The 13,581-nt window shown below is 41.5% G+C and overlaps 1 protein-coding gene across 4 annotated transcripts in view; it reads left to right on the top strand.

Annotated features, from left to right (window-relative positions):
* The window catches only part of APP (amyloid beta precursor protein), a 142,260-nt gene that overhangs the window by 31,252 nt on the left and 97,427 nt on the right, over positions 1–13,581 (top strand). For all 4 annotated transcript variants that reach the window (XM_079972045.1, XM_079972044.1, XM_079972043.1 and 1 more), the window contains exon 2: positions 7,465–7,632. In XM_079972045.1, coding sequence (XP_079828171.1) covers positions 7,465–7,632 — 168 coding nt within the window. The remainder of the gene's footprint in view (positions 1–7,464; positions 7,633–13,581) is intronic.

Below are 13,581 nucleotides of genomic sequence, written 5' to 3'. Positions count from 1 at the left end.
ATACAAAGACTTGAGCTGAAGAGCCCCTTTTATTTTCAATATTCTGCTTTGTCCCTTTGTTCTCTTCCTTGCCTTCTTTATTCCTAATAAACATTGCACAATTGAACAATTGAGTCTTGCATGCATTCTTGCCAAACTCACAATGCCCCCTGCCTTGAGCCTCAGCCACTTGGTTAATAGAAATATAGGATTGCGCTTGATAGAAAAAAGCAGGTTGCTGTGATCTCTGGGAGAGACAACGTATAATTGTGGAGTTTGTAACCCCCACAGTAGCTTTTTTCAGGTAGAAGAGGGTTGTTTGCTGAGCTATACAGGTGCAGCCCTATAATTTTGACTCTTTTCTGTTGAAGAAAAGAATTCTTAGCAGACAATAACTTTCTCTTAATGGGAACAAACAAAAGATCACCTGGTGCAGTGAAGATGAAAATGATATGCCTCGCCTACCCCACCGATGCATGATTTTGCCTTTCTTCAAAGAGTCATTGTCCCTCTTGGTTGGGTTTTTGTTTCTTTCGGGTAGGTGGGTTGCCATGCAAGCTTTTTTTGGTGGTTTCCTTTTATATATGCTAACACTGTAGCTTTCTGAGGTACGGTCATATTCAGTTCCTGTGGGCTTTACACCTTGCTTCAGCTGGTTTGAGGTAGTCAAGATGTACATCAGATGACAATTATTTTGTGGATGGAAACAGCATGGTGTGATTTGGAATGCATTTTTAAATGGGTGTATTTGGGTTGAAATGATTGACATAAGGGCATCTGGAGTGCTTTGTTTGCTAATTTGAAGCTCACTGTGTTGTGGCAAGTTCTTTTGAAATCCCTGGGATTTACAGCTTTCAGTGAATTTGTTGGAGGAAATTTGATTTGCCCGTTGGATCTTTTTAGGGCTAGTGCTGATACAGTCATACGTCGGCATAAATACGCTTCAGGTTGAGCACTTTCAGGTTGCGCTCCGTGGCGAGGCAGCAAAGAAAGTAAGCAGACACTTATTTAATTGATTCAACCTTTTGCTCCTTACCCTGCCTGTGTCCTCCTTTAAAGCTGACAGGTTGCTTGGCATCCTTTGGTTCATCCATTGACACAACTGAACTGCATCTCTCTGGGCGTGGGGCATACCTTTTATTTGTAGCAATTGCACATCTTCAAATCTTACTAGAATTAGGGGGTCGAAACATAAAGCAACTGTTTTTCACATAATATTTTCAAGTTTGTTAAGATGTGTTTTTAAACCTTGTCCCACATCCTACACTAATACATATTGGATTTGCCCTAAGTGAGTGCTATTCCAAGGTGTGAGTGTGACTGTTTCTTATAATAGGACAGACATGCAAATTAATTCTGTTGTGTGCTTGGTTTTATCAAATGGCTTTGCAGGAAAACCTCTTCAAGGCTCTCTGATAAGCAGAATAAATTAATCGTGAGAGAGAGAGAGAGAGAGAGAGAGAGAGAGAGAGAACGAACAGTGGCATTTTTAGTTTAGGTTAAGTATTGGTGGTTCAGGAAATTGTAAGCTGGTCTGTGAAATACTGTAGATAATGCAAGGAAGAGGCAAGGTAGGTCCCCCTCTTTTCTGCTCCTCAGCTTCCTCACATGTAAGAAATAATATGTGACAGAGATAAAGGATACATGGGGTGGGAAGCTTGGGAGAGGGGTTTAATATGGAGGGATTGACAGGTTGGTGAGAGTGGAGTTAGCGGGGCATAAGCCCTTAGCAATTAAACAAGATACACATTAGCTTTTTATTATAAAAAGAGAAATTTACACTCATAGGAAACATAAGCTAGAAGTATTTACAAACAGAATATAAGATCTAATAAAAACTGCAAGTATGATGTATTTGATATAACTAATAAAACCCTAAACTAATATTGCAGCAAAGAAAAACACGCATTAAGGCTTGATTTTTATATTGAGATGCGTTCTACAAATTAATAAACACACATTTTCAATGGATCTGTCTGTTTTTCTTGATCAGCTGCTAGAAAAACAAGTTAGCTGGATTAACAATGTAGCATCCCATATTTTTTCCCTAGCCAGTCTTCAATTGTGGGAATTTGTGGGGATACTTAGTCTTGTAATCCATGTGGTAGTACTTCTGATGATTCAGAGATGTGTAAAGTTTCTTGGTTAAAGAAAGTTATCTTTAGAAGTGATGGATGACACATGCTGAGGGATTACTTGCATGGAACCAAACAATTCTGAGGCTTCAGAAAGCCCAGAATATGCATAAAATTGCATCCGTGTTTATTTAAAGTTGCATGACATAATTCTGTGGCTTTCAACCAAATGGTTTACCATTTGCAAACTTCCTGTTTCACCACTGCCACCATAAGCCCATGCCCTACTTTTTTAAAAAACAACGACCAAAGAACCCACACCCCTGGTTGTCACTGCTGCTGTTTCTTCCTCCCAACCGCCTGGCTCTGAATTAAACTAGAGGCTCTAAAACTTGGAGATACCTGAATAAACCCACTTCCCCTAAACATTTGGCAATGCTTGATAGATTCTTTTATAGACATGCTGCATAGCCTGGGTTGCCACACAGGGAGGAAGTAATCACCTGTTTGCATCTCTCTGTGGGTGCTTGAAAGTGGAGGGCGTGGCCATGCTCAGTATCAGAAGACAGGTTGACCGCATGAGAAAGCTTCAGGTACCTACTGCAGGGAAGGAGGAACCTGTGACCCTTCAGATGCTGTTGGACTCCAGCTTCCATCAGCACCAAACAGCATGATGAGTGGCGGGGGATTATGGAAGGTGTAATCCAGCAACATGTGGAAGGTCACAAATATTCTTCTGAGGAACTTTGCTTCAGAACTCTTATTTTGGGGACACTGGGATCCAGAATGAACTAGGTGCAAACACAGTAGGTCACAGGGTCAATCCCTAACATCTCCAGGTAGGGCTGGGGGAGAACTCTGGTCTGAAACCCTGGAGAGTAGCTGCTAGTCAGTGTGTAAACTGGTGGTCTGCCTTTGTATAAGGGGGCTTTCTATGTTTCTGTGACTGCTATATGCTGTGTTTGTCTAGTGACCCTTTTAACTGATATTCAGGTAAGACACAGGTTTCCAAGCTTGGAGTGTTTTGGGGTGACAGATTTGAACTGTCGGAGAGAGGAGAGGACACCCCACAGAAATGTTTAGTTATCTGAGAACCACATATTAAATATAACCTAAATCACCCACAATGGTAACCAATGGAGCTTCTTTAGCGCCTCATTTGATGCTTTGGGGAAAACTCAGAAGTAGCACCTCCTATCCTTGTTGCAAGAATCAGCTGACCTTTTCAAGGATTCCTTCCCTTTTACATTGCTGTCAGCATTTGGACATCAAGTGTTTTAGGGTTTTCAGGAGTAAAATGTTTCACCTTGACTAACTTTTCCCAAAGGTTCTTCGCTTTTCTGCTTCTTTAATTCTCAAGGGTCAGGTGACCGCTCAACACTGTGGTAGTCCTGTTAAATTTAATAGGGCTATATTAAGTGATCCATGATTAATCCCGTTTAAAGTAATGCTGCATATTGTATGCAGCAGGCAGAGTGCAAATTGATTCTCCGCTAAATAAATAAGATCTGAGTCTGTATAAACTTTCATTAGAGGTGAATGTCTACAGCCTGTGTTGGAATGATTAACTTTTAGCAACCTTGCACAGTAAGGGTGAGACTAACAATATGTGAAGGTGAGTTTTTCCACTGGGCCATCCTCTGTCCTATGAGTGAACAAGCTCCTGAAATATCGCCAGAGTGGTACCTATTTATCTATTTGCACTTTGACGTGTTTTCGAACTGCTAGGTTGGCAGGAGCAGGGACCGAGCAACAGGAGCTCACCCCATTGCGGGGATTCGAACCGCCGACCTTCTGATCGGCAAGCCCTAGGCTCAGTGGTTTAGACCACAGCGCCACCCGCGTCCCTTATCTCTATCCATATCTATATGCATATCTTACTCTTAGTCATAAATTAGAACAGCTCTCTTTAGCTCCCATGTTCATCTAATTTATATACAGTAACTCTTTTGGGATAATCAGCACAAGAGCAGAGGAAGGAGGTTGGGTAGACAGTTTTGACTGCACAGTTCAGTTCAGTTCACATGTCCAGTTCAGATGTCAGGCTGAGTCAGGAATCTTGATTTGTTGCTCCTCTTCGTGCTGGGGGAGAAGCTAAGTGGAATCCATATGAGAAAATCAGTGCTTAGATTATTTAGACGGCAGTCGTATACCACTTGGAATAAATACTATTGAATTCAGTGGCAGTTACTACTGAGTAGACATGTAAAGCATTGTACAGTTATGCTGCACTTTTATGCATGTTCCCCCAGCAGCAAATCTCAATTTACTTCTGAGTAAATTGGGCTATTAGCCACTAAAGATTTAGTCATTGACTTAGTTATTAAATAGTCCATCGTCCATAATCATGGCAATATCATATTTTCTTTCCACTCCCTGGTTTATTGAATTATTAAGACAAGTCATGAGCACACTGAGACTTCTTCATAGCACTGGAGTTGACAGGCGTTTGCTAATTAAGCCTTCAGCATATTTAGTATTCCACATTACTTATTTGTTGAAGACAGTTTAATGTTTCTTGTCATATGGAGTTGTGGATGCAATTAAGGGACACTTTAAACAGTAAGAAAAGTTTAGATCATAATCATGATTAATATAGATGTATAACTTCTACAGTTGATGTGTTTTCTTATACGGCTCTTGTGTATTGGACAGGCAGCTAATGAATTTCCTATATTTACAGCTGTTGGTAGCAGATGTCAGTGTAACATTTCTGTTCTAATGAATTTAGGGCATCAGGCAGCACATTATCATTCAGCATTTCTGTGTGATGTTGAAGAAAATACATTGGTTACTACCTTCAAAGGACTCCCAAATGTCATCCCTTCTGATGAACTGACAAAATAAACTAGAACAGTTTTCTCGCATGCATGTCACATCCAAGTTGTGCTAAGTGTGATATAAATAGAGCTGAGTTTGTGGTGCGTATGTGTTTATTGTACACTGTGTGTTTCTGGGTACACTGTTGCTTGTGGTTTACCGTGATGTGTGTTTATTCGGTAGGCATTCTCTTGGTTTATAAGAGACCTCCAAATTTTATTCTTTCCTTATGGTAGCATATTTCTGAGTGCAATCTTTTCACCAGCCCTTGATTAAAAATTGGCAAGGCTGTTGAAAACCTAATGCGGTTTTGGGTATGTGGATTTTGGACTATGATATGATAGTTGTTCCATCCAGCCCTTGTCTGGGAAAGCTGTCTTAAGTTGCCCAGGATGCTGCATGTTTTTGCCTTTATATGCTAAACTCATTCACGTGACTATTCTTTTAGTCTTGTAACATATTCAGATGTTTTCTCTAAAGTTACATGGAACATCTTCCATGAGACATCCTCGCTTTCTCCTGGAAATGGATATTCTTTGACATACTGATGTATAACACATGTTTCCATTGTATTTATGCCAGTTGCAGTCAGAATCATTGTGGTTTCACGTATCTGCTGATGCTGTCACTTCAAGCAAATGAGTCTACTGTTACATGGCTTTATTGTTGCTCACTAAGCATCTTGAGGCTAATTTGATTTTTGAAGAGGATTAATATTAAGTTACCAAAAGCCTTTGTGTCAGATGGCAGCTCCTTTTAAGGCACCTGAAAGCAGATGCTGCATTCTAAGAGCCTTTGAAGATGTGACCAGTTTTAATAATCTGAGTGAATGTTGTCTGAGCCACCTGAACCGATTCATTCAAAAAAATGTAAGATATATGGAAACGTGGGGTTAGATGGAATAAATGTGTTTTTTTAGAGATGAAAATGTAAACAAAGTGATCTGTACCATCAGATAATATGTAAGCCTGTCCTAGCAAAGTGAGTATTAAAAGTTATAACTAGTGAGTGAACTAAATTGACCTTGCTGCTCTCCTCCTTGCACACCTTCAGCGTCTCTGCAGAGGAGCTGGGGTGGGTGGCTGATTTTGAAGGTGTGTAGGGGGCTGCTGGAAGAAGAGGGGAGAAGGAGAAGGAGGTGAAGGCCTATTGCATAAGCATAAGTAAGTCTTCTCATGTACAGACACAGCATAGGTCAAATGTGTAAAAAATTGCGACTATGGAAAGTTGGAAGCACATGTTTCCTGTTCACATCACAAACTGATTCCATCAGATTTGCATGGACTTTGAAGCATTTTTATTCCTTCCTGACTTCTGAAGGAGGAATGCTGTTGTGATTGTAACTGCTCACATGTGAGAATAGCTGTGCAAACAGCTGTACTTGAAGTTGTGCAGTGGTATACCTGGGCCTGTATTCTGTTTTTCACTCTTTGCTGTCAGTGGTGCACCCAAAGTATAAGAAAGAACTTCTTTCCTCCTACCTGAGATTTTTAATTGGAGATACCAGGAACTGAACTTGAGACCTTCTACATGCAAGGTGCATTCTTTGCCTTGGAATTGTGTAGTTCATAGAAACAGCAGCAGTGACTTTATGCCAAGTCAGATGAGTTTGCTCCATCTAGCTCAGTATTATCTTCACTGACTGGAAGTGACTTTCCTGGGCTTCTGATACAGGACGTCCTCAGCCCCAACCTGGAGATGCTGGGTATGGAAAAACCTTTGATTCCCAAAGCAAATGTTCTACCACTGAGCTATGGCTCTTGCCTTCCAAATATATGAAGGTTGTAGAACATGTATTGCATTGCATTTGAGAAAACATTCAGATGTGTTCAGATGCTGAAAGCCTGTGAGTTTTTCCTTTCCAACCCTGAATAATGAGCACAAATTCTGCTAGCAGTACATTTCAAGGTTACTAAGCTCCTAGGCTTCCAAGATGCTTTTGCATATTCAGCGTATTCTACCTACACTTTGGTTTCAAAGTGCAGGCCTAAACATTAGCTGCTGTATCTGGAAAAAACTATCTGTGCATTTGGGAGTTCCCAGTAAAAAAAGAGGGGGCATCTCCCATTGCTATGTGAAGGCACAGGTAAGCTTTTTAGTCAGTGTCAGCCAGCATGACAAATGACTTTTGGAGAGGAATAATAATGTCTTTTGGCTAGGAAACAACTGGCTATAGGTGCGGCCCTTCCCTATAGTATTGTAACTGCTAAGATACTGATGGCGCCTTCCCAGATGCTCCTTCTGTGTTTCTCCCTATGACACCAGAGTCAGCTGTTTGCCTTCTGAAATCTCTGGGTGACTGCCATATGCATATGAGTGGGTGGGTTCACAGCCAGATCCATGCTTTCTCTAGTTGCCATGTCACAAAAGGCCTATTGACAACAGCTGTAGCCAAGCTGAGTAAATCTGAAATGCATGTTTTGCCAGCCTTAATGTGTGAAGTGATGATTTGTTTTACGCTTTTTGAACTTTTGCAGGTGCTCTTACGTGTGCATGTCTGTGCACATGCATGCACACACAGATAGGTTTGTTACTTTAGGTTGTTGTGGTTTCAATAATGAAGTAATACTGTCTGCCTTTTCTGTTCTAGGTGCCTACTGATGGAAATGCTGGCCTGTTGGCGGAGCCCCAAGTGGCCATGTTCTGTGGCAAGCTGAATATGCATATGAATGTTCAGAATGGAAAATGGGAATCTGACCCTTCTGGAACCAAGAGCTGCATTGCGACAAAAGAAGGGATTTTGCAGTACTGTCAGCATGTAAGTTTCTGCCTGAACATAAATAGTTTTTAACAACCACCAAGAACGCAAATCTTTCAGCTTCAAAGTGGAATCTTCTGTCATCTACTCTCCCCCCTCCCAATCCTCTGGATTGTCTTGTCCTTTTGTTCAATTTAATGAACATTTATCTAGCTTTCAAGTTGTGGCCAGTGAGTTCTGCCTGAAGCTAACAAAAGGCATTCAGTCTGTTCAGGCTAATAGTTTGCACAGCTCTCCTCAGGATAAGGAGGGTGCTTGTATAATCAAGACCCTGTTTCACGTTGAAGGAACGTGGAGAGATGGAGATAAGTTGCTCCTCATGTCATAACAGGACACAGTGTCAAGTCCTAGTTTGTTGCTTTCTCCCTTACAAAGAGCTTTGTGTTGGTTTTCTACAGCATGTTTGCCTTGCAAAGCAGGCCAAGAAAAATAATGGTTTATCATCCATATGTTCCTGCATTGCAGGGGGTTAGACTAGATTTCTCTCAGGGTCCCTGGTCCCAACTCTCCAATTCTGTGATTCTATATCCTGTTAGAGCCCAGGTGGTTGATAATTTGGTTGTGGCAGTGAAGCAACAAAGGATGGATTTGACAGTTATTTTTCATACGAAGGACTGTGATGTTCCAGTATAAGTATTAATAGCCATTTTGGTTTGTAATTGGATTTTGGAAATGAGTGATTTTCCCCCAAGTCACTGTTTTAAGCCTCATCTTTTTTTGTACTGCACAGCCAACCTCCTTCGTGCCCTGTGTTGTTGTTGTTGTTTCTTTTGTATGTTTATGAAATTGTGTAAAAAGTTTGCAGACTTCTAAACAGAACCTTTCTTAAAAGTAATGGTAAGAAACCAATGAGGTTGAGAACCTATGTGGAAATTATGGTAACATAACCAATCATCTGATGCTTTCCTTTGAATGGGCAGAAGTGAGCACAAGGGGGGAAAGGCAAAAACCATGCTCAAGTTATGAGATGATAGGTAAGAGGGGCTTTAATGAAATCCACAAGCATCATCCCCCAAGACTTCTCAGTTTTAACCACATTGTGGCCTTATAGCCGTATGAGTACAACACAAAAAACTAAGGTTTTAAATTCATGGCAGTAGCAATACATTTAGTTGGCACAGTGCAAAAGCATAGTGTGTATATGTGTCAGATAGGTTTGTGGCAGTAATGATTAGAAAGCCCTAGGAAATCCACTCCTTTTTGTGGTCTTTGCTGCTTCTGTCCATGGGGAACTGGAATCATGCATTCCTAACATAGGCTTAAGTAAGAAAGGTACGTCTCCTAAATTCAGCTACAGGCAATTCTCAGCAGGAGTGAATGGCAATGTGGTGGGCAATTTGTCTACAGCAGCCAAACAATGAATTATGAACAATGTTGTGAGAATTTCTGATGCTAAGAAATGGATAGTAGCTATACCAGTTTTTACATCCCAGAGAGCCACATTCACACTAGACCTTTAAGGCACTAAGAAACCTCTTCAAATAGTCATGGCTCCCCCACCCCCCAGCCAAATTCTCAGAGCTGTAGTTAGATAAAGGTGCTGAGAGTTGTTAGAGGCCCCCTATTCCGTTCACAACTACAGTTCCCAAAGTTCCCTGTGAAGAGGGATTGGTTGTTAGTATACTCTGGGAATTGTACCTTTGGGAGGGGACTAGGGTCTGCTAGCAAATAGTTTTTGTTGAATATATGTTACATACTTTTTAAAATTAATTTTTGGTTTATAAGTATTTTTATACATAAAAATGGTTGGCACTGTAGCCCAACATCATTTGGATAGCCACAGATTCCCTATGCCTGCTGCAGATGGAACAGGCAACTATGTCTTAATTTGTGTCTTGCTCATATGTTTCTGTAGTCCAAAGGTGTGAAAATCATAAATACGTTTAAGCCAGTGACCTGGTTTGCACACAATACTAAGCCAAGCATTTACTCCTTCCCTAGCCCTGCTGCTGCCCCTGGGTCTGAGGCTCCGCGTCCTTGATTTAAGGCCTTTGTAAATCTGTTTAAGAACTTTAAGCCTGGCCTGGAAGCGCACCGGTAGCTCATGCAGCTCATTTAAGAGATGTGACAGATGTGCACGATAACATGCTCCATCCTGCACCATAAGCAGCTTCTGAACCAGCTGCAGTAATTGAGGGGAGGGCTCTGCCCCTGTGCATAGTCCCCTAAAAAGTAAAAATACATTTGAAGTAAAGGTAAAAGGTAAAGGACCCCTGGACGGTTAAGTCCAGCCAAAGGCTATTATGGGGTGCGGCGCTCATCTTGCTTTCAGGCCAAGGGAGCCGGTGTTTGTCCACAGACACCTTTCCAGGTTCATGTGGCCAGCATAACTAAACCGCTTCTGGCACAAAGGAACACTGTGATAGAAGCCAGAGCGCACGGAAACGCCGTTTACCTTCCCGCGGCCTATTTATCTGCATATATACTCGAGTATAAGCTGACCCGAATATAAGCCGAGGCACCTCATTTTACCACAGAAAACTGGGGAAATTTATGGATTCGAGTATAAGCCGGTTCACCACACCAGAGGCTGGTGGCGGCAGTGGTGGAGGAAGAACAGCGGCAAAGGCGGAGGAGGAAGGAGCAGCCCAAAAGGACCCTCACTTGAGTATAAGCCGAGGGGGGCTTTTTCAGCATAAAAATGTGCTGGAAAAGTCGGCTTATACTCGAGTATATATGGTACTTGCACTGGCGTGCTTTCGAACAGCTAGGTTGGCAGGAGCTGGGACAGAGCAAGAGGAGCTCACTCCATTGCTGGGATTCGAACCACTGACCTTCCAAGAGGCTCAGTTTTTTATTCCACAGCGCCATTTACTGAAACACAGCACATGGCGTATTCTTTGCTGTTTATTTTGTATGTAATTGGAGACAGCTGATTGAACATGGGAACTGATGGGTGCTTCTACTGAGAAGAATAGGAAGCCTGGAGCCTAAATGACAACATAAAAAAAACCACACTAACAGGAACATTAAGGCAACCTATGTCGTCTTGTTCATTGCTTGACGCACATCATATATGCTTTGTATTCTGGAAAGTAGTGGGAGGGAGGGAGGAATGTTATATCCTGTCCCAGTTTTGTCCTTTTCATTCTGCCAATTATTATCTAGCTAGCAGGACTGTGCTGCAGATCAGAGATGGGGACATTTGTGCAAGTTTTCAAATTTCCTGTTAGCAGGGAGCGTGATAGCGTCAAAGCAGATGAGTAACTGTAGGCATAAAATGTATCTCCCGCCCCCAACTTTGTATTAACAAACAAAATCATCCCTCCTCACCTCAGTCACAATACTTTCTCACCAAGTCTCATCTCCTTTCTATGACACGGATGGCTGCTGCTAATATAAATGAAAGATTGGCCAGACAGGCAGGTAGTGATTGTTTTCAGAGTGTCTATACCTTGCCCACACAAATGTTGTTGGAGAAGATCGACTCATATGGCTCTGGGGGTCTCAGTATGTACAGCTCCGCATACCCAAAACTGCAATTCTAACCCTGCTAGGAGTTAACACCATTGAAATCCATAGAATTTGCTTCTGAATAGGTATGGTTAGGATTGTGCTGTTAATAGACCAAGTAACAATGGAATCTTAGATGTGTTTACTAAAAAGTAAGCTTCATTAAGTTTAGTAGAGTGTACGCCTAGCAGAATGGGCACGGGATTGTGGCCTCTGTCTCCAAACATGAAATTCTTGGCTGGTACTGTTTTTTTTTACCAATTCCCTGTGTGCAGATCAGAACAGATTGAAGCATTATGCTCTATATTCTGTATTTTTGTAAGTCGCTTGGGTATAGATTTTTTTTTTCATTTCTGAATTTTCTAGGTCAGTCAGACAATTTTTTAATTAGATGATTGCTGGCCTGTGTAGACAGGTTTGTTTCCTGTAGGGTAGGTTCATGTGCACTAGCAGCAAGAAAGGTATGTGCTACTTTTCTGATCCCCAAACAGTATAGGGAACAAGCAGATGGTCAGACAAACCAATATACAATGGTACCTCGGGTTACATACGCTTCAGGTTACAGACTCCACTAAAACAGAAATAATACCTCGGGTTAAGAACTTTGCTTCAGGATGAGGACAGAAATCGTGCGGCGGCGCAGCAGCAGCAGCAGCAGCAGGAGGAGGCCCCAATAGCTAAAGTGGTGCTTCAGGTTAAGAACAGTTTCAGGTTAAGAACAGACCTCCGGAACGAATTAAGTACGTAACCAGAGGTACCACTGTATGGTAGATGTCCATCAGCTATAAACAATTTGTGGCAGATATTGTACTTAGAGTAAACCCACTGAAATCGGTCTGCTCTGAGTATAGCTTAGTTAGACATCGCCCAATAAAAGTGGACAGACTTGCTCAGAAGTACCTCTGATTAAGTTCGGGGGGGGGTAGGGTGAAATATACCAGGGGGTAGCCACATAGTCTGTTGCAGCAATTGCAGCAGAGTGTTTTGGAGCGCTTGAAGACTAACAAAGCACTGATGGCCTAAGCTTTCATTTGCCATAACACATTTCACATTTAAAGCAATTAGAGGCATATAAATGCCCTGAGCATTGTGAGAAGGAGAAAATGTATTACACATACGTACATATGCATTAGGTGAGGTCAAAAAATCAAGCAATGCAAGGCATACCAGCGTTTCCCAGCACTAGGCAGAGTACAAATGCATGGAGAATCCAGTGGAAGAGCATTTCAACCTCACACCTTAAACTTGCCATACTTCTAAGCAAAGTGAAGCCACAGAATTGGAATTGATTATAGCAAATTAAGGGCTGTGGAATCAGGGTCTTGACAAATCCTTAGAATGCCTACATTACTAAAGAAAGTAATTTCCCTTCCTTAGGTGTGTGAATTGGTCTTGCTGTGCTTATTCATCAACAACCCCAGCTGAGAATAAGTCATGCCCCAAGCTGATTGTATCGTGCTCATATGAACGCATTCTGTATTTATTTGTGCTGCTAGGAACACTTGCCTTTATACTGAGCCAGACCATTGCTAGCTCTGTACTGTCTACTGACTGGAATTTCAGACAGAGGTCTTCCTCAGCCTTAGCAGGACGTCACTTCTTGTGATGAATATAGAAGTTGGTGAATATAGAAGCAACTAGGCAGTAACACACTCCAGTAAAGTGAATAATATACAGTATATATATAAATTTTTGTCTAGTTGGAAGCTTGTTAGCTTGAGACTCATTTGTATACAGTGAAACCATAGTTTAGGACTTTCCGACACACATTGTGGGTTAATAAAGCACTGTCTGAACCCTGGAATACTCTGTTGTGATGTTTAGTTGATTGGAATATGTAATCGTTATAGCTTGTGCACCCTGAGGCATCCTGTTTTGTTAAGGAAGCAAAACATGTAGAAGGGTAGTGACTTATATCACCGCTTTTCTGATATTAGTAATCAAGTTGCATCGGTGCATAGATGCTTAAAGCATTTCAGCTGCTGCCCTGTAAATTAAAAAACCTTAATACTGTATAATCTTAAAATTTATTTCTTCCTCCTGGCTCATTGAGATTCAACCAGTCACTCTCTAAACCATTACTTCTCCAAAATGTGGGTCAGAATCCAAAGAGCTACCTCCGGCATGCCTAAGATAAATGAGCTTATAAATGGGTTTATACTTTAGAGGTCAGTTGTCAGAATGTGTGATTCCAAATGCACATTCTTAATGCGGTACATGTGTTTAGAAATCTTTGAGCAGTGTTTAAGAGCTGAAATTAAGACAGAATGTCAAGTTGATGTTAACCATGAACATCAACATATTTCCCATCAAGACCAGGACTCCGAGCAAACTGTTAATGAATATGACAGCAACACTTAATTGCTTCAGGGATTCCAGACTCTTCACAGTTTGGATTAAAACACAACTTGAGATTTTGAGAGGTTGTGGTAAAACGACAGCTCATGGATTAAGTGACTGTCCACAGTGACTGTTTGCCCTCAGGCCGTTCTGTCT

This window comes from Podarcis cretensis (assembly GCF_951804945.1).
Source record: "Podarcis cretensis genome assembly, chromosome: 4".
Lineage (NCBI taxonomy): Eukaryota > Metazoa > Chordata > Lepidosauria > Squamata > Lacertidae > Podarcis > Podarcis cretensis.
Note: the sequence above shows the minus strand (reverse complement) of the source record. Positions and strands in the feature narration are given on the sequence as shown.